Source organism: Aulonocara sp. 'chitande type north' Nkhata Bay, linkage group LG12, assembly GCF_057382095.1.
Source record: "Aulonocara sp. 'chitande type north' Nkhata Bay isolate Kocher_YH1m ecotype deep benthic linkage group LG12, A_spYH_male_GT1.1, whole genome shotgun sequence".
Classification (NCBI taxonomy): Eukaryota; Metazoa; Chordata; class Actinopteri; order Cichliformes; family Cichlidae; genus Aulonocara; species Aulonocara sp. 'chitande type north' Nkhata Bay.
In genome coordinates this window covers 21,302,242-21,324,950 of record NC_141355.1, presented here as the reverse complement: position 1 = coordinate 21,324,950, position 22,709 = coordinate 21,302,242, and the positions used below count along the sequence as shown (strand labels likewise).

Sequence of the window (22,709 nt, the reverse complement as noted above, 5' to 3'; positions counted from 1 at the left end):
ACAAATAACTAAAGGCTCCCATTCAAGAGCACAGCATACCTAAAGACAGAAATCAGGTTTTCATCAAAGCTCAAGTTACAAAATGAAAGTTTTGACTGTATATATATATATTTTTAAAAAGTTGCTTGTCTTTTAAAATATGTCACTAATTGGCATCAGGTACTTTTCAATAAACCTTGTGGCAAATTTAATGCCTGAACCTACCAATTACCTACCAACTACTTATATTTATAGAAATGGGCTGTGAGCACAACACTGGCATATTATCACCTCTCAAGTCGATATAGTGAACTTGTTAGAATTACACATTTACTAGACCCGCAGTCACATTAACATTCATTTTGAGTCCTATTTATGTCCTCCAAGCAATATAAATCCCATATTTACATAATCTTTACATCCTATTTTGTCAATAAACTGTTAGATACTGGAGTTTTGCAGAGTACCAGTGGTGATGTTTTCTATGGGCTCTTTGCAGTTCTTACCGCGTTCACAATATGTTAATATAAAATGTTGATCTGTGTAAAGGCTTTAAACAAGTTCACCCACTGAGATTGAATCGCAATTAGAGTTCTCTTCCAAATTATCCTCATTATAAGATAAGATCAGCTTATACCAACCTTCTGTCCCCTGTTCAGCAGCAGCCAATGAATTTAGGAACGTGCCCTAATTCTTAGAGGGAAAAAGGCAGAAGAAAAAGTCACTATAAAGGCAGAAGTAGCACTGTAGCAGTTGGAGTGTTATAATTAGCATTCAGAGTGAAAGCAGGATTATGTGTCCATTGGCAGAATTTCTAAGTTCTGGCCCAATGGACAGAGAGTAAACTCCACAGGGGACTCCCCAGGGAGCAAGGCATGCTGGGTTTGAGAGGGGTTATTGGACTGTGCTGTCTCTCTGACTGTGAGCCACTGGGGACCAGAGCAGAGGTCCCTGATGGTGCACTGAAGCCTGAGTGTGACACCTGGGCTGTCTGTCACGGCCACAAACACTGACAATGTGACACTTGACAGGATAGAAGTTGAGGCTGCAACAGCTGAAGTCAAGACCCGGCTGACAGTAAGGATGAGAGGCGTGCAGTTCAACTCAATAATTTCCCCGACACACTTAAATCCAACCCTGCTTGTCTCCTTCCTCCGTTCTCTTTCTTCGGTGTTCATGGCCCTTTAAATAAATCAGGGTCCTGAGGAGGCTGAACCCATCAATTAGAGTCGTCTGATGAGACCGGTGTGTATTAATCAACAGTGTGAGGCGTGTGACAGGCTGAGAAGCGACAAGATGAAGGGCTGCACTGCCAGAGAGCTTTAAGAGGAGCACTGACGAACAGGCTCTTAAGATGAATTTCCCAGTGTGCATCGCTAAACTAAACTGATATCCAATTATGTTTCCCACATCGACAAGCTAACCGAGCAGCTGCGAGCAGCAAAGGCTTGCAGTGCCAGGCGCAAGGCAGAGAAACTCAGGACCTTGAAGGAGATGTCACAAGGAGGCTGGAGTCAGTCGCTTGACTGAGCGATGGTCCACACGCTTGCCTGAAAGCATGACATTGCCGAAGGGGGAAAAACACCATTTTATCATTCAGTGCGATTCGCACCCTCTCTCCCTGTCAAACATGCCATATGTCCCCGTCACAGGTCGTCTTGCTGGCTTATCGAGTGTGACAGGGCTATTCACACACTGCTCCCAATCAGACACCATCTCCTGCAGAAAAAAAATCACCACTATAGCACAGTGACGGGCTGTCAAGCAGAGGGCACCAATGTCCACAGGGCCTTGGCTGAGAGTCTGCCCATCTGGGGGAAGGGGGCAAAGGCCAGAGGTTATGAGCTCAGGCATCCATACATGGTACACCTCACCACAGACTCACACTGTTGGCACTCTTGTCGTAATTCAGTTTGCAACAAGAACAAATTCAGTTTTAATTCAAACTGCATTTATGTATTGAAATAATTTCATGCAGTTTTTTTTTTTAAGAAGTGTGACATTTTTCATCTTGGTTCTAACACTCTCTTTAAGTGCTCTGTGAAATAAATATGACTTGACATTTCACTGGATGACGCAGATCATTGTGACTGTGGAACAGGTTATTTGCCTGACAGGAAACAAAAGTACTATGTAAACCTTACCTGGGACTTTGCACTGGGATGTGGTTCTCAGCCTATTTTCCTAACCACTAGACCTTACAACCCAAAATGTGCGATGCCAGTTTGTGGTCACAAGTGAGTACAACCAAAAGTCACAGAAATCCATTTTTAGGGCACACAATCTGAGCTCTGAAGAGTTGCTTCTTACTTCTTAGAGTCTGCAAATGTTTACTTTGATGCCAAAGAATCTCATTGGTACTTAGCCACTTGGCTCCAAACACAATGACACTGCAGATGCTGAATATATTCACTAAGTGAGCAATCAGTTGCAAAGTGGGCTGAAAATTACACTTATCCCCCCCATGATGATATGCATAGAGAAATAAATCAGAGAGCAAGAGAAGAAGCAGTGGGGCAAGGGGGAGAAGTGGTATCACCTGATCTTAAAAAAGGAGCGGGATGTGGCAACTCAACTCTTCAGAAAAAGCGATAGAACCCTCCTGGCACATTTTTATAAGAAAGATTTCTGTGAAATGATTGCTAATCTATGCAAAAAAGCAATCAGTGACTCATTCATAATGCATGAGCAACGAGATACCAATTTTGCAACGCTTTCGGATTATTAGATGTTATCGTGAATGCAGCAGATGAAATATGAACACTCCTACCTGGCCCATTGTAATTACATGACTGCAGCAGTCCAGAGATACATGGCGAGAGGGAAAATGCGAAGAAAGAAACATACAGAGAGACAGACAAACCATCAGATAGAACATCCATTACCATCTGACTGCAGATAGCTCTAGATGGGAATATTTGTTTCTAACAGCTTTATGTATCCATTTGTGCCATGATTTATCAACCTAAAAGCTGTGGTTTTAAGTACATCTGGCTGACGTTTTAATGGTCCATCAATCACATGGTGTCATGTGATAACATTTTGAGATCATCCGCCTCCCTGAGCCTCTGAGGAAAAAAACCCCCGAATCCAATAAATTGGCTGCAATCCCAGGGAAATGATGAGAACCTATTTCGAATTCAAAGCAAGTTCAAAGTATGAATGTTAGATAAGCTGCTTCTCAAATTAATGCAAATCAAATTTCATTTAGGATGTTTTTGTTCTATATAGACCCTCATGTACTGAATATATTTCTGTGCCAGTATCTAAGCCGCAGTTAAAAGCCTGACAAAAAACCCATTCCTGTTTGGATTATTGGATTCAGATTATTTCATGAATTAATGCAATGAACTCTTAAAGTAGAATGCTTTTCTGGTGCAACAGCCCTACATGCACTCTCATCAAAGAAGTAAAAATAATTAAGCTAATTCAACATATCTTCACTTGGGTGTGACTTTTTTCTTTTAATTCAAGCAACAGAAACAAGCGCAAAGTTACAAACCTTGACCTTACAAGTCTCACAAGCTCACATTCATCTGGCCCCATATGAGCCAGAGTAGCATGTAACACAGCTTCTATTCTTCCTTCTTCTGTTTAAAATTGTAAAAAAAAGAAAAAGAAAAAAGAAAGAAAGCCAACTCTTTTTTTAAACACGAGTGTTAACGTGTCTGGATAACACCTGGAAGCCTTGTGAAAAGCGCTGACAGATTTCATACTTTTACATTCACGGCAACTTCGACACCAGGGATTTGCTCTTAAAACGGAGCACAGCAAGGATGAAGGGTGGTATAAAAATCGATGAGGCTTTTCAAAGGCAACATGAAAAACCAGCGCCTTAGCCTGCAATTAAACAAGAGCGCTCCTGGCACTGAGGGATGACAGAGTATGTACAGGTGCCCTCGACTTCACAGGATCAATTACAGGATCAATACTACAACATGATACAATTCCATGATGGAAACTGAGACGTGGACTGGAGCTGCTTTGCGTCATGTGCTTCAGATGTTCACAGTAAAACAGCTCAAGCTGGTCTGTAGCTGTGGAGCCATTTCATAGGCATGAAAGAAGCCTCGTTCTAGACCAAACAGATCCTCCAGGTGGAAACCTCTTTTGAAATATTACTGTCTGTGTTAAGGCCAGTTTAAAAGGGGATTACAAGTCTGGAGGTTGGGGAATATATGTGTGTCTGTGTGTGTATACACATGATATATACATATATTATATCACCATGTTTTTTAAAAATAGTATTTTGTAACTATGGATTCCAAATGCCCAAAAATGAAATCTGTGGATGAAAACACTGCTATTTGTTTTATTATAAAAACTGTTTTAATGTGATTCATTTGCACAAACACATGTAGGATTTACAGTGACATGCATAGCTTTAGCTTTATATTGACTCTGTTTCAAAACAGGCCTATATGCTAACTTAGTGTTCCTCCTCTCTACAGTTCTTCCATTACAGGCTAAAATCTCAACATAATGCAATATTTACTCCTCAGACGGCCGATTAGTTACACCTTAATAACACCAGGTTGGACCCCCTGTTGCTTTCAGAACTGATAATTAGGCATGAAAGCATCACAGAGTTGCTGCAAATTTAGTGGTTGCCACATCCACCACATCCCAAAGGTGCACTATTGGATTGAGATCTGGTGACTGTAGAGGTCATTTGAGCACAGTGAACTCACTGTCATGTTAAAAAAAAAAGTTTGAGATGATCTGAGCTTTGCGTCATAGTGAGTTATCCTGGTGGAAGCAGTCATCAGAAGATGGGTACACTGTGGTCATTAAGAGAGCAACAACATGCAGGTAGTTTGTGATGTTTAAATGATGCACTACTGATAATAAGGGGACACGTGTGCCAAGACAACATCCCATGAAATCATGGACACATGCTTTCATGTTGTTTACCCCAAATTCTGACGCTACCATCCAAATGTTGCAGCAAAATTAAGGCTTCCAGACTGTAGTATAATTTAACTTCCTAAGACCCAAACTTTTTCATGCATTTTTAAATTTCTCTTTGCCATTTGGGCTGGATGAATGTAAAAACAAAGAATTACCAGTTTTGTTTCGTTTTGTTTTTTTACCTGATTTTTATTTCTGAGAAAAATAAGATCCACATATGAGGACATTCGTTTTAAATTTTGATAGAACAGTGGCAATATAATGTCCTTGTAAGTGGATATCAAGCTCTTGTAGAGCAAAATTTTGTATTTTCGTCTAGACAACCCAAAATGTGATATCCACATATGTGGACACCAGGTCCAGGAGGTTAAAACTATAAATAATTTACATTTTTAACAGATATTAAAGGTTTCCAGAGTTTTAGTGTCAGTTAAAAATATTGAATTTCAATACCTTAGAGCAGATACTTACTTTAACTTTCCATTCAGTGAAATTTTAGCTGCGATTAACACTGACTACCATTTTTTAGCATGCTAAACTATGATGGTGAATATTGTAAACATTAGAATTAGCATGACCGTGTTAGCATGCTAACATAAAGCACTGGTCTGCAGATGGGGTGTGATTAAAAAGTTTTAGCTGTAGCACCAAAATAAAAACAAAAAACACAAAAAAACCTACCTGATATAAAAATGTTATGCCACCACCTTGAAGGTGGTGGCATAACATTTTTATAAAATGTTGCACTGCTCCTTCTCCATTTGCGCTGCTTCTTGACCACTTGTGTGTCCAATTTTATTTTGTGATGGAGGACAAATCTGGCGAGTAAGCAAGGTGGTTTGGCCATAAATGCCTGACTGGCACATGATGGCATACAACACAGTTTAGGTCTTTTGTGCTCAATGTTCTCCCTCAGAAGCCTCGGGACATTACAGTAGGACTCAGTGATGACAGTATGGCCCTGGGTGATGAATTCAAGGTGCACAACCCTGTTAAGGTTGAAGAAAATTACAAGCATGCTCCTGACCCGATATACCACCTTCAGGCTAGCAAACTGGACAGTTCCTCTGAAAACCGCTATTTGGTCTCTGGGTCATAGCTGAGAGCCACAAGCTCTCGTCACCACTGATTATCCTTGGCATGAAGCTTGGGTATGAGAAGGATGTTTGCTCTTTGCACAAGTTTGAAGCCCATGATGAAGTCAAAAAGGCACAATGGGATTTCCAGGGAGTGCTCTAAACATAAGAAAGCTAGCAGTGTTACACAAGGAGATAACCTTGAAGGAGAAGGCAACCAAACTACACTTAAATCATGTATGGATTAAAAAAAAAAATTTTAGCCTCACATTTATTTGTTTTTTGTTTGGTTGAGTAGAATAATTTCCATCCTTCAGACCCCTGAAGATAATTTTAATAAACAAACCAAAACTTCCTCCACCACCGAGCGTTCACAGGACAGAAGTATTTGCAAATCCTAAAAAAAATGAGTAACTCTGGTTTGTCTACTCAAGTCACAACCACTGGATGATGATTAAATGCTAAAACTGTCACAAAGCACAAGCAGACCAGACTCAAAGTGAGCACACTCACACCAAGGCATAGCAGACCGATTAACACTGTAGCAACAAAGTGTTTTTAATTATGCACTGGGTTACTTTATCAATAATGAAAAAACTGTCTTAGTTGTTCATCATGCTTTTGAAAAAGTTAATCATTTAATCAAAGAGTAAGAACTAAAAGCACTTCTTGACATATTGGTGAATGTAAACCTGAATCCTTCGAGATCTTCGACGGCCCTCCCGCACCATGCTGCCTTAATCGGACCCCTGCTGAGAACACCGGCCACCGACCTCGACTTAGTAAAAGGGCAAACACCCCCAGGAGGGTCATGCAGCTCATCGTGACAGAGAGGATCATCATGATGTTGATTCTGCCTCTGTCATTGTGTTCATTTGAATGCTGGGCAGAGGAGGGTTGCGCAGATATTTCCTGCTGTGTGCCAATTCCACATCCTCTTTTAAAGATATGAAGACATATAATTCAATCAGTACAAGACGTTTCCCATAATAACAACCCAATAACAAACTGTGATCCAAAAGCCTATAGATGCAAATGCAGACGTTCGCTGTGGGAAGTCATACACTAGATCCCCATTGGCGAAACCAGTAGACATCAACATGATATCTTGTCAGTCAGGTCTAATTCTGTATTCAAACTTAATGGCTCCTGACAAGCATTTCACCAGTCAACCGGGGACCAGAGGGAATGTGCCACAGTGTGCATGACCACTCAGCAAATTCACATTTAGCATTTTATTCCTCCTGCTTGGACAGAATGAATTATTCATCCCAGATTGTATCACATTGATCCACACAGACAAAACTCCCTAAAACCCCTCAAAATGTTAAATGTTAAATGGTTTGTACATCTCGCTCCTCGCTGCGGGGACAGCGCACGTTTTTTCCACTGTATCTCTCTAATTTTGACATTCTCCCTCTATCCTTGACCCCCTTCCTCACTCCCTCTGTTATCTGAAATCATCTTAGGCCTGCTCCTTAGATTCTATTCATCAGAGCAGAAAGAAGCAGGCGCTGACACTGATATAAAAAAAAATACCATCTGTGCCTCGCAGGGCTAAAAGGAGCGAAAGAGAATGAGACAGAAAAGAAAGAGAGGGGCTTCAAATAAAACTGGCTCCGTTGTCTCGCTCTTTTCCCCCTCCCCTCCTCGTCAATGCCATTTCAATTGAAAAGCGCAGTGGTAATTAAATTCCAGCAGGGGTTAGGGGCAACTGTGCGGCACGCTGACGGGGGGCTGCCCTGACAAAGATGACACAATTCAAGAGGACAGAGGGGGCGCCAGGCAGAAAAAGGAGGGAGGGTGACAAATGCCGTATATTCACGCACGGTGCCAGATTTGTACTACTCAATCTTTGTGACATTTACAAAAAAAAAGCAGAAAATGAAATAGATATTCAAACTCAACTGAATCCCCCAATGACCTTTTCCCCAAATCAGTGAAATTCTAAACAGATCCGTCTTCTCCATCTGCGACATTTGCAGAAAACTCTGTAATGCTTTCAAGGGAGCGATTAGGTGGAGAAGAATTTGGGAAAGCTGGTTTGTGTGTGTGTGTGTGTGTGTGTGTGTGTGTGTGTGTGTGTGTGTGTGTGTGTGTGTGTGTGTGTGTGTGTGTGTGTGTGTGTGTGTGTGTGTGTGTGTTTGCATGTCAGCACAAACGCGTGACTCAGAAGGACACTCGTCATTGATTCACATTATAGTAGCGCTAATCCAGAGGCTCCAGAGAAAGTCACACACTCCTGCTTTCCCTCTTTCCCCATTCTGTATTAGCAAAACAACACAGCCGGTTAGCCTTTCACTGCAAAAACTAACAGACCATAAAATAGTGACATTTTACCAAAGTGCTGGAGAAATTATAGACGCTCTCAACAAGGAAACAACTGAAATCACATCAAATTCTTTGGTTTTAGCATAATTAGAATACATTTTAGCACACCAAAATTTCAGAGCAATGCAGCAGTGCATGATGGGATTCAGAGGTTTTTAAATGATTTGCATCATTTTTAAATATTTCATGAGAGTGAAATCTGTTGAGTTTGACTTTGTTCTTGTTAAATAATGTCTCATCGTCATCACAACATTGTATTAGAGGAGTATTATTTCAGGATTGGTGATCTTTTAATGTACTAAAATATACTGACCCCTACTGCTTTAAGCATTTGGAGGAAAATATAACTTAATCCTGCCAGTGTTTCACTTCCATGTCAGTCAATTTTATGAGTGCCGTCTTCTGCAACTCTCCTTCCATAAAGAAGCATTTGTGCAACTCTGATGCCACCTACTGGACTTAGATGTCAGTGCACAGGCTCGTAAACCGTGAGTACATTTTCACTGAATAAGAAGTGTTACCCAAAACACAACATAGTTCAATCGTCACAGATTTAAGAGAGATTAGACCGCCCCATCCCGCCCCATCCCACCCCACCCTGCCCAGATTGAAATGCTCCTTGGTCCATTCGGCCTCCTTTATTAGTTCAGTATACCGGAGGTCTTGAGATAATAAAAAGCCCACTATTACATCTGTCCTCCTTCGCAGACACTGCCACGGGTGAGTCTTAGTAGTAATTTAAAATCTCCAGAATTTCCTCCTTAACAGAAATGGCCGAATGCTGCTGGACACCTGGCCCACCAATGCTTGTTTCCCAGCAGTCAAAGCCACAGTCTTTCAACTCCTGCACTGTACTCTGGGCCATCAGGGAGTTGGTTTCTATAAAACAAGCCAGTTATAACAGGTAATATAAGACAAGGTCAAGACAGGGATAAAAGTAAGTCACTTCAGTTAATAAGCTGAGGCAGACTTGTGTGCTCTGTGAGACTGTACCAAACATCTGCTGCTTTTTGCAAAGGAAATGGTCCAAAACAGGGCTTGACATCATCTCAACAGTAAGGATGCAGCTGCATAGTAATACTCACAGTAACCACACAGACTCAGATGAAAATGTAAAGCTTCACATTCAAGAGCAGCTTTAAAACACAAAGATAAAATAACTTAATCCTCGCTTCCTTAACTTAAAGAGCTGCGCTATAAAACCCTCTGAGAGCATGTAGACTAGACAGATATGAAACACTTGGAAATTCCCTCAGTCAGAAACATTTGCTAAGAAAACAAATAAAAAAGCCTTTGGAAATCTATTTGGTGTGGTTAAGACTTGTTAAAATTCGGTATGTTACAGGCTGCAGGCATAAACAAAGGCTGAACTTGCAGGTTCCCTGCTTGTTTGCTTTGTCAAAGAGAGGATGATACAAAGTTTTCTTAGAACCAATTGCACAGTAATACTTGCATACCAAAGACGTTTTCTTGCACAGCCTGCTCATCATTTTCTGCCACTCAAATCGTTAATATGAGAGTGAGGGAGAATTTGAGGGGAAAAAAAACAAAAACAAACTTGCTGTCAGCAGGAGCCTGACAGTTTAGCTCTTCAAACATTCCTCATCAAAATTAATTCATTACAAGACTGAAGACCAATCAGCTGAAGGATGTGGAAAAAATGAATGATTAATTTGAATTATGCAAGTCATCTAAACTGCAAAGGTACTTATAACAGCAGATAAAGTACATTCCTTTAAAATAAATTACTCTTCACATAATCATTTAAAAATGCACAATAAAAAGCACCTGGTCTCAGAAGCGTGATGCCACAGCCTCCTCCCCCTGCACCTGTTAGCTTGCTGTGGAGCCCTTTGGCCAGTGTGACCTGGCAAAGTCTGTCCAGGGCAGGGTGCCCCACCCCCATCACATTCAGATGGTGCTGGTTGATATCAATGAGTTCCTTTAAAGGGTATCACACAGCTGTTGGTTAATTCATACATGCTACAGGGAGAAAATCAGCTGTGTGGTTTAGACATTTTCAAAACAGCACTATGCTACAACAGTTAACAACACTAGCTAATGTGCACTAACTTTTGTCTAACTAGGTTAGACAGCTAGCCTACACTTGCGTAGCTAGCAACTGTATCATGCCGGAGTGTAAATACTATTCGGCTAACCTGCTAATGTGGTCTAACATGGTCTTGACTTTAGCCAGGAAGTTATTTTGGAAAACAAAGTGATAACTTTGCACAACTAGCACCCCTTCTCTGATCACCTCAAAGATCAAAGTCAGCTTTGTCTCAAGTATACAGTATATTTCTTAGGTACTATACATTATACAGTACTGTGCAAAAGTCTCGTGTCGCCCCTCATTCTTAACATTTTGAGAAATAGGTGGAGAGATTTACTGAAATGTGCAAACATACATGAAAATACAATATTTAAGACCAAAACAAAGTGAATGATTCTAACAAGCTTGAAAGTCAATGCTTGGTATAACCACCTTTATTCTTCAACACAGCCTAAACTCTCTAAGGCAAGCTTTCTTGTCTTTTCTATAAGTAGTCTTCAGAAAAAGTTCTTGGGGCTTCTTGAAGGACATTCAAAGCTCTTCTTTGGATGTTGGCTGCCTTTTGTTCTGTTCCCTGCCAAAATGCTCCCACACTGCTTCAATAACGTGGCGGTCCGGGCACTGAGGAGGCCAATCCATGACTGATAATGCTCTACTGATGTGTTTTTCTATCCAGGTATGCTTTTACTGCACTGGCAGTGTGTTTGGGATCATTGTGATGCTGTTACCAATCAGATGCTTTCCAGATGGTATTGCATGGTGGATCTTTTTTTTTTTTCCTTCTTTTGCCCTCCAACTTTCCTCAAATTTTTAAGGACACACACACTGCCCCAAGATATGACAAGTTTTCAGCTAATAGTTCTTTTGAAAACACTTTGTTGGTACAAAAATACTATTTTATGTCTGCAGTACTAATTCAACTAAAGAAATCGGAATACATGTTTTGTGAGAAGTTGCCAGTAACAAAGTGCCTAAAGATATAATTTATAATTGTTTCTTTGCTAAGTTGTCTATTATGTGTAGACAAAACTAGTTTATCCCTTGAGTTAGGTGCCTTTTTATGTTTAAATGATTCATAGGTTAGTGTTAAGTAGCTTAACAAACAAAAAACACTTCTGGGAAAATGATCAGGTACAGGGACTGGACTGAAATGACTGAAAAAGCAGCCAATGTCCAAAGAAAAACTTATTTCAAGAACTTCAGAAAGCCTGGAGAAATATTGCTGGAGTCCATATGTCTGTGAAGTTTGTCAGTCATCCAGGTCATCATACTCTAAGGAGCTTGGAAAGAAAAGCATCTGAACTTCTTTAAGTTTCTTGAAGATGTTTCACACCTTGGCTCGTGTGATAAGGCAGAGGATCACAAGGGGGTCCATGACCCTCTTAGTGATGCTCCCAATAGGGCTTAAAAATCTGGTACTCTCCACCAGTTGCTCTCAGAACTGAAGAAGCTTCCCGAATGAGAGGTGAAACGTCTTCAAGAAACTTAAAGAAGTCCAGACGCTACTCCACAATACATCTATTACATTATTTATTTTAGATGCAGCAGACTTTCAAAAAGAAGTAACACTGACATTTAATGACATGTTTATAACGCAAACTGCTTCACAAAATCAACTAATATTTGTACCTCTAGAATATTGTAATGCTCTCCTGTGATGGGCTCGCAGGTCATCTCTGAGAGGACCTTTTCACAAGTGCAGGAAATGGCATCAACCGAGTCAAGAACAGGTACCATGATGGATGGAAACTACAGGAGGGGAACACAAAACCCAAAGAGATGAACTTTTCCAACATCACTCGTGCAATACAATAACATCTGTACACACATATTTTTTTTAATGGCTGTTTTCTGATGGATAAGCTGCATACAAATACAGATTCTGGGATGGCAGGTTTGACTTGTGCTCTAGCTTGATCACAACACTGTCACAACACCATTCAGGCCGAATTCTCTGTCTCAGACAGAAATCTGCACACCTGCTGGTGTCACCAAGGCAACAGCGCACAGGGGTGCCGGCTAAGAGTTTAATTTTAATATTTTATGAAGGCACTCAACACCACACGCAGGAGTATCTGCCAAGCAAAAGCACCGCCTATTATATTAATTACAGTGTCGGCAAGTAACACACGGGGGAGGAAGAAACCATTTAGTACCTTGTTAATTTTGTCCTTCACCCCGGCAACAAGTACCTTGGTGCTTCGTGGTACTTTGGTGTTAGTGAGGAGGATTCTTAATAACGGCACCCTGAAAGTAAAACAGACAGATCAGAGGGTTCATTCAGACGTATTATTCTGGTGCTTTACTGACGTATTAATTTTGTCCAGACAATGAGTTTGTTAATTGACCCTTTAAACAAAATCTAATTAATAATCCTTCTTTAGTACCTGCTCAGCGGTATTATCTTTCCAGCCAAGAATCTGAGCATGCCGCCTACGTAAACCAAAGATGAATCATTAAAATCACAATAATCAGATAACAATGAACAATGATGGTGCAAAACTCTGATGAGTACATGAAAGAGTGCGGTACAAAAATGAAGGAAGGTGTAACAAGCTACACATTTTAATGCCTCACCCCACGTTCCTACAGCATTGTCCACTCCTGAAGGATTACCGTGGATGATCATCTCCCCTTGGAAAGCCCAACTGTTGATTAGCTCCAGTTCCTCCTGACACCACCTGACACCAGTCATACCAAAATAAAAGGAAGAAGTGTCAAAATCCTAAAACGATTATATACGAGACAGTTTTTTAAAAAAAAAAAAGAGGCAGTTGTTATAAAATCTGGAAATTTAGCCAGAAAATGTTAAAAGTACTGGTGTAAAATGCAATATCTTTTGTATTGTGAACTGCAATACAAGTTGTGTTGTGGTGCTGACCAAACCCATCCATTAATTTTTCTTTTTAACAAGTTGAATGTTATAATTTAAGGCCTCACCTTCAACTTCAAACCAAAAGCCTGTGTGACACCATTTCCATTGTGTGATGTGTAATTTAAAATTTTACGCTTGCTGTCCCATTTTTGCAGCCCTGCCGTGACGCCTATACAAAACGGCAGCTGACAGCTACCGCATACAGAGCTCGTGATGGAGATGGAGGCCTGAACATTACCTGGCAGTGTGTTCCCACTCTTTGAGAGGAGGGGGGATGGCTCCACTTGCGCAAAGCAGAGCTGCAGCTAAACACACAGAGTAAGCGGCACTTGACCCGAGTCCTGCTCCAGTAGGCAGCTCTGACCACACAGTCAGCGTCAAACTGGGCAGCTCACTGAGAAAACAAATACAGAAACTGCTTTTATAGAATTTAAATTGTGTATATGTATGACTTTTGACTGCATATGCACTGAAACGGTAAAAAAATAGTTGCAGATAATAGAAATTTGCAACTGTATCCCCAAAATTAGAATGAACACAACCTGTGAGCATCACTGTAGATTTAAAAATCCTACTGATTACTTCTCATTTACAATCAGCTATCAGTCATTTTTAATATATAGAGAATACTTCATTAAGTAAAGTACATAATATGGGATATTGCCTTCTGTACAGTCATGTGACTCTTACAGCACACATGTACACTACTACATTCAACAGAAACTTGACACTTCTGTCAATGCCTGTCAGGGACGCTGCTTTTGGGCAGAGGTGAATACTGTAAACTAAATGTCCAGCTCTTCTTTCTCTTTAGAGGAAAATGCATACAGGCACTAGGGCACAGACTGGCTCAGTGCCAGACGCTCATTAGCGGGGATCCTGTCACAACCCATCACCTCTCTCAGACATGCCACCGCCTTGTCAATGCCGATTAAACCTCCCAACAATCTGCAGCTTAATGCTCCTCAGCATCTTTTCTGTTAACAGCTGCCGAAGCAGTTAATACTAACATCCAACCAATACCTTTAACATCTTCATTTTAAAGAAGAGAAACTTTTCCCTGAACCTAATCTACTTCACTGGTAACTTAGATGTTTGGAAATTGAACTTAAAACTACATTTATTGCAAGTGGGCACAAAACCAAAACTAATACAATCTACTGTAATGTGTATATCATTTTAATAGGGACATCTAAATATAAACAGAGTTATCACTGAGCAAACAATAAAATCTGAAATGCAAGAAACCCCACTATTATACGCCACAGAATACAATGGTACACACAATAAATAGCCCTCCCTGACGCACTCTCATGCACACACTCACAAACACACACACACGCACGCACGCACACACACAGAAAGACTGTAGAGTTTAAACAAGACAGAGTCATTTTGTCATTTGTCATTATTTGTCTGCACACTGTCTGAATCACCAGTAGGTGGGGAAAGTAATAGCTGCAGCCATTTTCAGTTGCACCACCTCTGGGCAATGAGTTTACAGCTGCAGTCTTTCATCATTTTTACTGGACTTCTCTTTTGAGTGTTTACTTTTGAGAGTTTGCCTTTAGCACTTGTGTAACCTGTGAGTTAATATAGAAATGAAACTTCATCTTTTTTCAGATGTTATAACAGAAATATAACATAATTACTATCCTGTACTTACTAAACATCAAAGACTTTGACTGCTTTAGACAAATGACCTTTAACCCCCACTACTCCTAGAAAAGTACACAAGAGTCATGATAACAGATTTCCTGTTACTCAGCACAAAATGTTCCTTCTAAAATAATGTTAAATTTTACACTGTAACGCTCTGTCTCAGAATGAAGTACCGATATTTTTTTAAAGAGTTCAGTGAGTGATTGACTACAGGTTTTTAAAAAGGCACGAGTTATTACTTTCCTATGTGCATAGAGAGAACATTTTCATATATACACCTGCAATTTGTTGATGCCTTTGTGACAAAAATGGCTACAGATGTGCAAATGATGAGAAGAAGTCCTCTCTCTCACCCTGATCCAAACAGCGACAGGTAGAGGTAAAGGAAGGATAAGTTGGCCATGCTGCAAGTATCCAAGCTTCCATTGCTTACGCCAATAAATTCCCGCAGTCTCCTCACAAGTTCAGCATCCAGGCATTGCACCTCATCCCTCTTACCTAATAACATCAATTAAAAGGTATATCACACCAATGCACTTTGATCTGTAACTGTACAAAACCAAAGCATATAGTTTAATCTAGCAAATTACTTAAAAACCTGTTAATTAAGACTGTCATTAGTTGGCACATCCAAAGGCTGACATTATAAAAAGACAGTAAATGGAAATTTACAGCTGCAAAAAAACTCAATAAATATTTCTCACCCAGAAGCTCGTAAATGTAATCACTTTGGATGGTGGTGAGTTTATAGTACTGTCAATGATTCTCAAATAATTATGGGAAATACAGTAAATGAGTTGCACTTTTTTCCTACTTTTTCCACACTAAACACCTTTGTCTCCCATTTAGACACAGACTGGTGTTACAGTGGATATACTGCTGTACCACCAACATTAGGCCAAAATTGGTATCAGTACTAAAATTTCACTGTAGGATGCTTGAACTGCGCGCAATATCATAAAAACAGAATTTGCAGGAGCACCTCTGATGCACCTTACCATAAGTAACAAGCTGCTTCAGTTGTGAAAGGTCCCAGCTGAGGAATGTGTCGATATTGGGCAGGTTGATGCAAACCTTGCCAAAAGTATCGGCTTTCAATCGCAAATATGTCCTCAAGTTTAAGCTCACAGCAAGAGCCACCTGCCATGAAGCAACATTAGAACAAGCAAAATGTTAAAGAGATAAATAAATAAAATCTCCTCTTTTTTTATTTTTGGTTATTAACCTTTTCATCAAAGACATGCTGTAGCTTTATGATAACGGGGTAAATATTAAAATATTAAATGACACTTTTGCAATTGGACCGGTTGTTTGATAAATCTTAATTAGTCATATTTTTGCTAAGATGCTGACTGGTGCATTAAATGTCATTATGGTATCACTTCAGAGCTTACCTTTCCGTGAACGACTGCATGCTCTCCGTGTAGGATCGCCTTTCCAGGAGCTGACACGTAAAGGTCCGTCACTTGCATTTCTGTAAAAGCTTCCAGAACAGAGCACAAAATATGCCCAAATCTACGTAACTCAATTGCTTCAGTTCAACTTTTCACTGACAGCATTAATAAAAGCTAGCTTAGCTAATGTTAATCCGCTGAACAGGCAAGAAGCCGTAGACAGCTTAGTTCCACAGCACCGTCCTTTACGCGAACATTAATGACTGTTAATAACTTTACAAATTAATTTGGTGATTTAAAAAAATCATGGAGCAACACAACATTCTCTTCACGAGTATCTGAGAGTGTTAAACCGTGACCTGACACACGGGACGAGGGACGAGCGAGGATTTCCTGTGTCCAATCAACTCCCCTTCAGCTGGTCGAGCATATTTTCGTCTGGCCAATCAGCATTCAGAACTCTGCCACCACCGGGTGAGTTGGCCAATCATGCGATGAAATGGAAACGCCTATGAACTACGGACACCACGGATGGACAAAAAGGGCAATTCTGTCGTTTACCCTTGCTGCTGTCGATACTGTGTTGTAGCTAAAAATGACATCGTTTGTTTTCAGACATTCTCTCCTTCGCGGCGTTCCAGGGACATGCAGGTTCATTAGCGAGTATCGGGCAAAGAGACCGTTGTTTACCCTGTTTTCAGTCAGAAGGTAGCTATACTGTACAGTCCTGTGTCAGCGTTTGTGTGCACAGTGTTGTGCTTCTGTTCGTGTTGTTCGTGTAACTGTCTGTGTAACTAGCAACTGCTGGTTGGCATCTGCCATACAGATCGTTCCTAAAAATACAACAGAATTAAACTCAATGGTCACTTTGTTAGGTACTGTATTGTTGTTGACAATGACATCCCTTTATGACCAAAGTGTACCAATCCTCTTCCAGTGGGATAAGTTGATGTGCCATACCACTCAAATAATCTCAAACTAGTTTGTTGAACATAACAATGAGTTCACTGTACTTAAATGCACTCTGCAGTCACCAGATTTAAATCCAGTAGAGCACCTTTAAGATGTGGTTGTGGTGGCAGCTGACAAATCTGCATCATTGTGTGATGTTAATATAGATCAAAATCTCTGAGGAGTGTTTCCAGCACCTTGTTGTATCTATGCCACATAGAATTAAGGTTCTGAAGACAGGAGAGGGGACCAAACCGATTAAAGCAAGATGTACCTAATATAGTGTTTGGTGAATATATAAAAATACTTAAACACCTTTCCTTTAATATCCTTCTTTTTCAAAACAGTTATGCCACTGGTGAGGACAACAGGGTGCCCAAAATATACACCAAAACAGGAGACAAAGGTTATTTATCATTGTAACTCAGACAACACTACCGCACTGTACTTTTGGAATAAGCAATATTTTAAAAAACTTTGTCTTGATTCCTTCTTAGGTTTCTCAAGCACATTTACAGGAGAAAGAAGGCCAAAAGAAGATCACATTTTTGAAGCCTTGGGGAATACAGATGAGCTGTCATCAGCTATAGGGTAACATTTCTACAATTCAAATATGGCATGTCATTTTAGCATTTTTTTTTATGACATGCCTTGTCTAAAGTTACATTCTTAACTTTTACAGGCTGGCAAGAGAGTTTTGCCTTGATAAACATCATACATTCACTCATCAATTGGACAAGGTTTGATTTTGTCATACTGCATTTCTTAACTTCTTTCAGTTCCTACACCATAAATTCAGAGAGAAGGTTTGTCATCATTTGGCTTTTGTCACCTCAGATCCAGTGCGTTTTACAAGATGTGGGCTCCAACATTGCTACCCCTCGATCATCTGCAAGAGAAAGCCATATAAGTATGATAGCTTTGGCTAATCAAGTCTGTTTTTATTTATTGTGTCACATGTGATCACACTATTCTGTTTTTTGCAAGAGAGAACAAAATTTATTGCACAGCCAATTGTGGACTTGGAGACCTGGATTGATCAGTTTACAGAAGAACTCCCTCCTTTAACCAGCTTCATTTTACCAGTAAGCTGCGCACGTTTTTAACAAATGTTTGCGTGTCCCTGTTGCACTAATATATACTGTTTCCCCCCCCCCCCCCACAGTCTGGTGGGAAGAGCAGCGCAGCTTTGCACTTAGCTCGGACAGTCTGTCGGCGAGCAGAGCGCAGGTTAGTTTTAGTATGATCTATGTAAGGTCGTCCTGAATGACAAAGTAATCTGTAGTTGTTTCTGTTCCCCTCCCCATAGCGTTGCTCCAATTGTGCGATCAGGTGAGGCAGATCCAGATGTTGCCAAGTTCTTGAACAGGTCAGTGTTGTACCTTTTTTTATTAAAAAAAAATAAATATTTCTACTACGTAGCTGACAAATATCCTTTCCCTCCCACTCAGGTTAAGTGACTACCTGTTCACAGTCGCCAGATATGCATCTATGAAAGAGGGCAGTGAAGAGAAAATCTACAAGAGGCCAGAATGACCAGTCTCACGTGAAGATTAAAATAAAAAGCATTACCTTTTGAGATGCATATACTTTATTCAAACTATAAATACAATACATATATTTTTATTTTAATGCATTTTCCCCACATGTAAAAATCACAGGTCACAATAAACAGTGTACATCCAAAATATTTGTGTCCTATAAGTTTCAAACATACATTTAGACAAGTTAATATACAGTTAACAATTTTGTCCATAGAAATCCATTCTTGTTGATTCTATAATAATGCGCTTCTGTCTTCCATGGCCTGCTCATAACAAAAGTGGCAGTTTGTTTAATTCCAGCATGGCTGTCATTACCCTCCCACACAGTCACATAATCTGGCACCAGCCCTGGCTTTTCTGGGAAAGGCTGCTGGCCCATGTCATTAGAGACAGATTGCGGTCCTCGAAGGGTGGATAGCGCAGGTAGGTCACACATTCAAACCGTGCGCTTCGTAGCAGACAGGATTTCTTGTGAGAAAATGTATCAAAGCTGTAGCGGCCATGGAAAGAACCCATTCCACTGGCACCTTCAAAGAGGGGAGGGGGGGGGGAGGGGGGGTTAGTTGGTCAGACTGGCAGATCACTTACAGACTGTCCCACCATCCATACTACTACTGCAGCTTAGACTTACCTACTCCACCAAAAGGTAGAGCCACCATCACACTCTGCAGGATGCAATCATTAGAGCAGAAGCTTCCACTGCAGGTCTCACTCATGAGTCTTGAAATTACCTGCAGTGTCAGAAAAGCCACCACATGATCAGAATAAATCCTACAATGAATTCTGGCTTCAGTTTCCCCCCCTGTTCAATTTGCCTCGTAGACCTACCTTGCCGTTGGTGGAATATGCATACACACAGAGGGGCTTTTCTTGCTTATTGATAAAACTAATAGCCTCATCCACATTGTTTACAGTCAAAATAGGAAGAACTGGACCAAAGATCTCCTTTTGCATGACGGGGTCTGATTCAGCCACATCTGTCAAAACTGTTGGGGCTTCAGATTTAAAAAAAATAAAATTACAGCCATGTTAAAGCAATCTATTAAGTGCAATATGTGTCAAGGAATTCAGCTTTTCATACCAATATATTTCTCTGCTTCTATCACATGCCCACCCACAGCCACCTTGCCAGATCTCCATAAGATCCCTCTAGTACGGTTAAAGATCTCTAGATTGACTATCCGGCCAAAGCTATGCGACTCTTGGGGATTAGAGCCATAAAACTCCATCAGGCAGCACTTGAGGGCCTGCACCAGCCGAGCTTTGACATCTGTGTGGCATAAAATGTAGTCAGGAGCCACCAAACTCTGTCCAGCATTATGAAAACGTGCCCAAGCAATGCGCTGCACAGTGGTGAAAATGTCACAGTGCTGGTCCACGTAACATGGGTTCTTCCCTCCCAGAATCAAGGTGACGGGTGTGAGTGTGCGGGCGGCAGCCAGAGCAATTTTGCTTCCGTCCTCTTTGTTTCCTGCAGAGTGACAGCCAAGCTTAAACAGTGAACAATTCAAAGAACACTTTTTTTTTAAAAATTAAAAGGATGACCAATAAAAATTACCTGTAAAGAAAACATGATCAAATTTGAGCTCAATCACTTCAGGCAAGTCACTCAAGCCTGCAAGAATCGCATGGAAGCATTCCTTGAGGAAAACAAGAGTTTTGTATGAGAATTCCTTTTGTTCCCCCTCTTCAAACAAGCATCTCTTATAATTCAACTAAACTAAAAGCACACAAAAAATAAAAAAGCAATATCACTGGTGAGTCAGATATTCAGTCATGGATGACAAAGTGCTCAATTCTGAAATGCCAGATTTAAGTATCTCAAAGTGTAATCTCACCAAATGAAAGCTCATTTGATTACAGGTCAATAAAAGGGTACCTGCTCAAACAGATTCTTACAAAGGAGTCAAATTATTCTGGAAGCTAAAACTATGAAGTGTTTCACTCTCACTGTCGCAACCAAAGTCAGTTATTCTTATGTTAAAGAGAGTGAAGTAAAAATTCATAGTGTGCAGTCTAATCAGCTTCAGAACAAAAAAAAAAAAAAAAAAAAAAAAAAAGGGGGGGGGAGTATTGCCTTTGATATTTTAAGAAAAATACTGCAAGTTCTTGCAGGGAAAAATCAGTCCCTTTATGCTAGCTTACTCACATTATCCAAGTAGGAGGGAATTAGACGATGGAGAAGCTCTGTTGTGTGCACAGTAGACTCGGAGGGGCTGATGATTGCACAGTTTCCTACACAAATGGAAAATAAAACATCAGTTGCTGTCAGTTAGCCTGAGTACAGGAGAACTAAATGATGAAATAATACTGGCTGCACCTGCTGCAATGGCCCCGACCAGTGGCACAAGGCACATTTGTACAGGACTACACCAGGTCCCAATGATAAGCACCACTCCCAGCGGTTCACTGATCACCAGACAGTCGTCCAGCGTGGTGGACTACACAGACCGAACAAATTACATTACAAGTGAAACAGCACAAGTAAAAAGCTGGTAAGGTTCATCATGACACAAAGAGAAAATACACATGAGCTCATTTTATTCCTTTAGAAAGGGGCAATGCAACTTCTGTTTTAATCTGCTTTGCAGGGCTCAGCACAATACATTTCTTTGTAGCAGTACGTGGAATGTTCTCTCGAAAAAGGTCATGATTAATCCCAGTCACATTATCAAGATGATTTAAACAACAGTCTTACCAGGTTCCTTTCCACTTTCTGTGGCTGCATCCACTTCTTTAAGTTGTTAATAGCATATAGAGCCTCATTCTTGACCAGGATCAGTTCAGACACAACCGTTTCAAACCGAGGCTGGTTAAAAACAGAGTAAACGAATATGAAGTCAAAGAAAAAACATTTGACTCTACCATCAGTTCTCACTATTAAAAACAACAACCCTGCAGGGAGACCGCTTCAGCCCTGACCTTATGGAGGTCCCTTCCAAGTGCATCCACAAAGTCACACTCGTGTTCCTCCAGCATCTGCACCACAGCCTCCAGCTGAGCCAGTCTGAAGTTCTCCTTCAGGGTACGTCCAGCTTGAAAGGCGACTCTAGCCCTCCTCAGGAGATCCACGCTTTCCAGAGGATACGTCTTCAGACAGGGGTCCCCGAGCCTGGTCCTGTAACAGTACGCTAGTTTTAACTTCACAAGGCGAACGCACGCACGCACACACCTACCCACACACACACACACACACACACACACACACACACCTTCTGCATGTTAGCCGCCCATGTCTCTGACAAGCAGAGCACGCCTTTACTTTTCGACTCATGTCTGTCTGTGTCAGTCAATAAATCTCTACCGCTGGCCTTTCCGAATGAACCAGTGTGAAATTAAGCTTGTGCACCCGCTCAGCAAGAGCCTCCCACCGGCATATATTGAAAATCCGAATAACTGCAGTGCAGACAGTCAGGTGATGCACATAAAACTAACAAAGCTGGACGCTTAAGCTGAGCCACCCAGAACAGCTGTATCTAATCTAAGGTCATTTGCAATAATAAGTCTCAATTTCTCGCAAGTAGGCCAAAACAAAGGTCTTTTCACTTTTTTTTTTACCTGCGCAGCGCCTTAAACCATCGTGCTGGAGTCGGACTCGGAGGACGGCTCATGGTTATTGAGAAGCTTCAATCTCAAGCAGCAGCCGGAGTAAAAACGACCAGCAGCTTTCCCAGCAGCGCCGTCCACCTCTCACTAAGGGTCACACGGTGCAATCAGAGAGCACAACGGAGAGTTTGCTTCAGACGCGCGTATTTACACGATAATCCCCCATCCACGGTATTCAAGGGAACCAGAAAATGTACCAATCCCACAGCCTGATTTTAATGTCTCATGCATGCTGTGAATTACCAGCCTTTTACAGAGGCCTGTGTCTCCACTCTTGTTTGCTTTTTCTAAACAGGATCTACAGGTGTTTGTAATCAACTAATTAAC

General features: G+C 40.9%; 3 protein-coding genes across 4 annotated transcripts; 1 reads left to right on the top strand and 2 right to left on the bottom strand.

Annotated features, from left to right (window-relative positions):
* Positions 1-8,902: 8,902 nt before the first annotated feature.
* On the bottom strand, positions 8,903-16,671 carry mvk (mevalonate kinase). Its single transcript, XM_086314250.1, has 10 exons — positions 16,282-16,671; positions 15,886-16,027; positions 15,241-15,385; positions 13,464-13,619; positions 12,928-13,031; positions 12,738-12,783; positions 12,507-12,597; positions 11,980-12,099; positions 10,086-10,239; positions 8,903-9,176 (listed from the first exon to the last, which is right to left on the bottom strand). The coding sequence occupies exons 1-10, from the start codon at positions 16,357-16,359 to the stop codon at positions 9,025-9,027; spliced, it is 1,188 nt and encodes a 395-aa protein (XP_086170376.1). The 5' UTR covers positions 16,360-16,671; the 3' UTR covers positions 8,903-9,024.
* Positions 16,672-16,798: 127 nt separating this feature from the next.
* mmab (metabolism of cobalamin associated B) lies at positions 16,799-19,198 on the top strand. The gene is made up of 9 exons (XM_086314249.1): positions 16,799-16,989; positions 17,580-17,638; positions 17,730-17,823; positions 17,915-17,972; positions 18,070-18,142; positions 18,220-18,317; positions 18,398-18,462; positions 18,542-18,601; positions 18,684-19,198. Exons 1-9 carry the CDS (start codon positions 16,877-16,879, stop codon positions 18,766-18,768), a joined length of 705 nt encoding a protein of 234 aa, XP_086170375.1. The 5' UTR covers positions 16,799-16,876; the 3' UTR covers positions 18,769-19,198.
* Positions 18,791-22,661, bottom strand: aldh3b4 (aldehyde dehydrogenase 3 family, member B4). Of its 2 annotated transcripts, none has more exons than XM_086314247.1 (10): positions 21,989-22,154; positions 21,699-21,894; positions 21,475-21,585; positions 21,097-21,217; positions 20,926-21,011; positions 20,335-20,416; positions 19,858-20,247; positions 19,605-19,771; positions 19,408-19,507; positions 18,791-19,303 (listed from the first exon to the last, which is right to left on the bottom strand). In XM_086314247.1, exons 1-10 carry the CDS (start codon positions 22,048-22,050, stop codon positions 19,104-19,106), a joined length of 1,515 nt encoding a protein of 504 aa, XP_086170373.1. In that variant the 5' UTR covers positions 22,051-22,154; the 3' UTR covers positions 18,791-19,103. The 2 variants fall into 2 exon arrangements, with proteins under 2 accessions (XP_086170373.1, XP_086170374.1); XM_086314248.1 differs by lacking the exon at positions 21,989-22,154 and adding an exon at positions 22,335-22,661 and having other exon boundaries at positions 18,794-19,303.
* Between the last annotated feature and the right edge of the window lie 48 nt (positions 22,662-22,709).

Bases quoted from the DNA above. Each gene is read 5' to 3' on its own strand.
- mmab (XM_086314249.1), top strand. From the start codon at position 16,877: ATGACATCGTTTGTTTTCAGACATTCTCTCCTTCGCGGCGTTCCAGGG. The intron at 17,824-17,914 runs GTAACATTTCTA...TAACTTTTACAG, and splicing joins GAGCTGTCATCAGCTATAGG to GCTGGCAAGAGAGTTTTGCC. The intron at 18,602-18,683 runs GTCAGTGTTGTA...CCTCCCACTCAG, and splicing joins GTTGCCAAGTTCTTGAACAG to GTTAAGTGACTACCTGTTCA.
- aldh3b4 (XM_086314247.1), bottom strand. From the start codon at position 22,050: ATGAGTCGAAAAGTAAAGGCGTGCTCTGCTTGTCAGAGACATGGGCGG. The intron at 21,218-21,474 runs GTAAGACTGTTG...CGGTCTGTGTAG, and splicing joins AGAAAGTGGAAAGGAACCTG to TCCACCACGCTGGACGACTG. The intron at 19,772-19,857 runs GTATGAAAAGCT...TTAAATCTGAAG, and splicing joins AGAAGCAGAGAAATATATTG to CCCCAACAGTTTTGACAGAT.
- mvk (XM_086314250.1), bottom strand. From the start codon at position 16,359: ATGCAAGTGACGGACCTTTACGTGTCAGCTCCTGGAAAGGCGATCCTA. The intron at 13,032-13,463 runs GTAATGTTCAGG...GACTGGTGTCAG, and splicing joins GAGTGGGAACACACTGCCAG to GTGGTGTCAGGAGGAACTGG. The intron at 12,598-12,737 runs GTACTAAAGAAG...TTTTACTTTCAG, and splicing joins AAGATAATACCGCTGAGCAG to GGTGCCGTTATTAAGAATCC.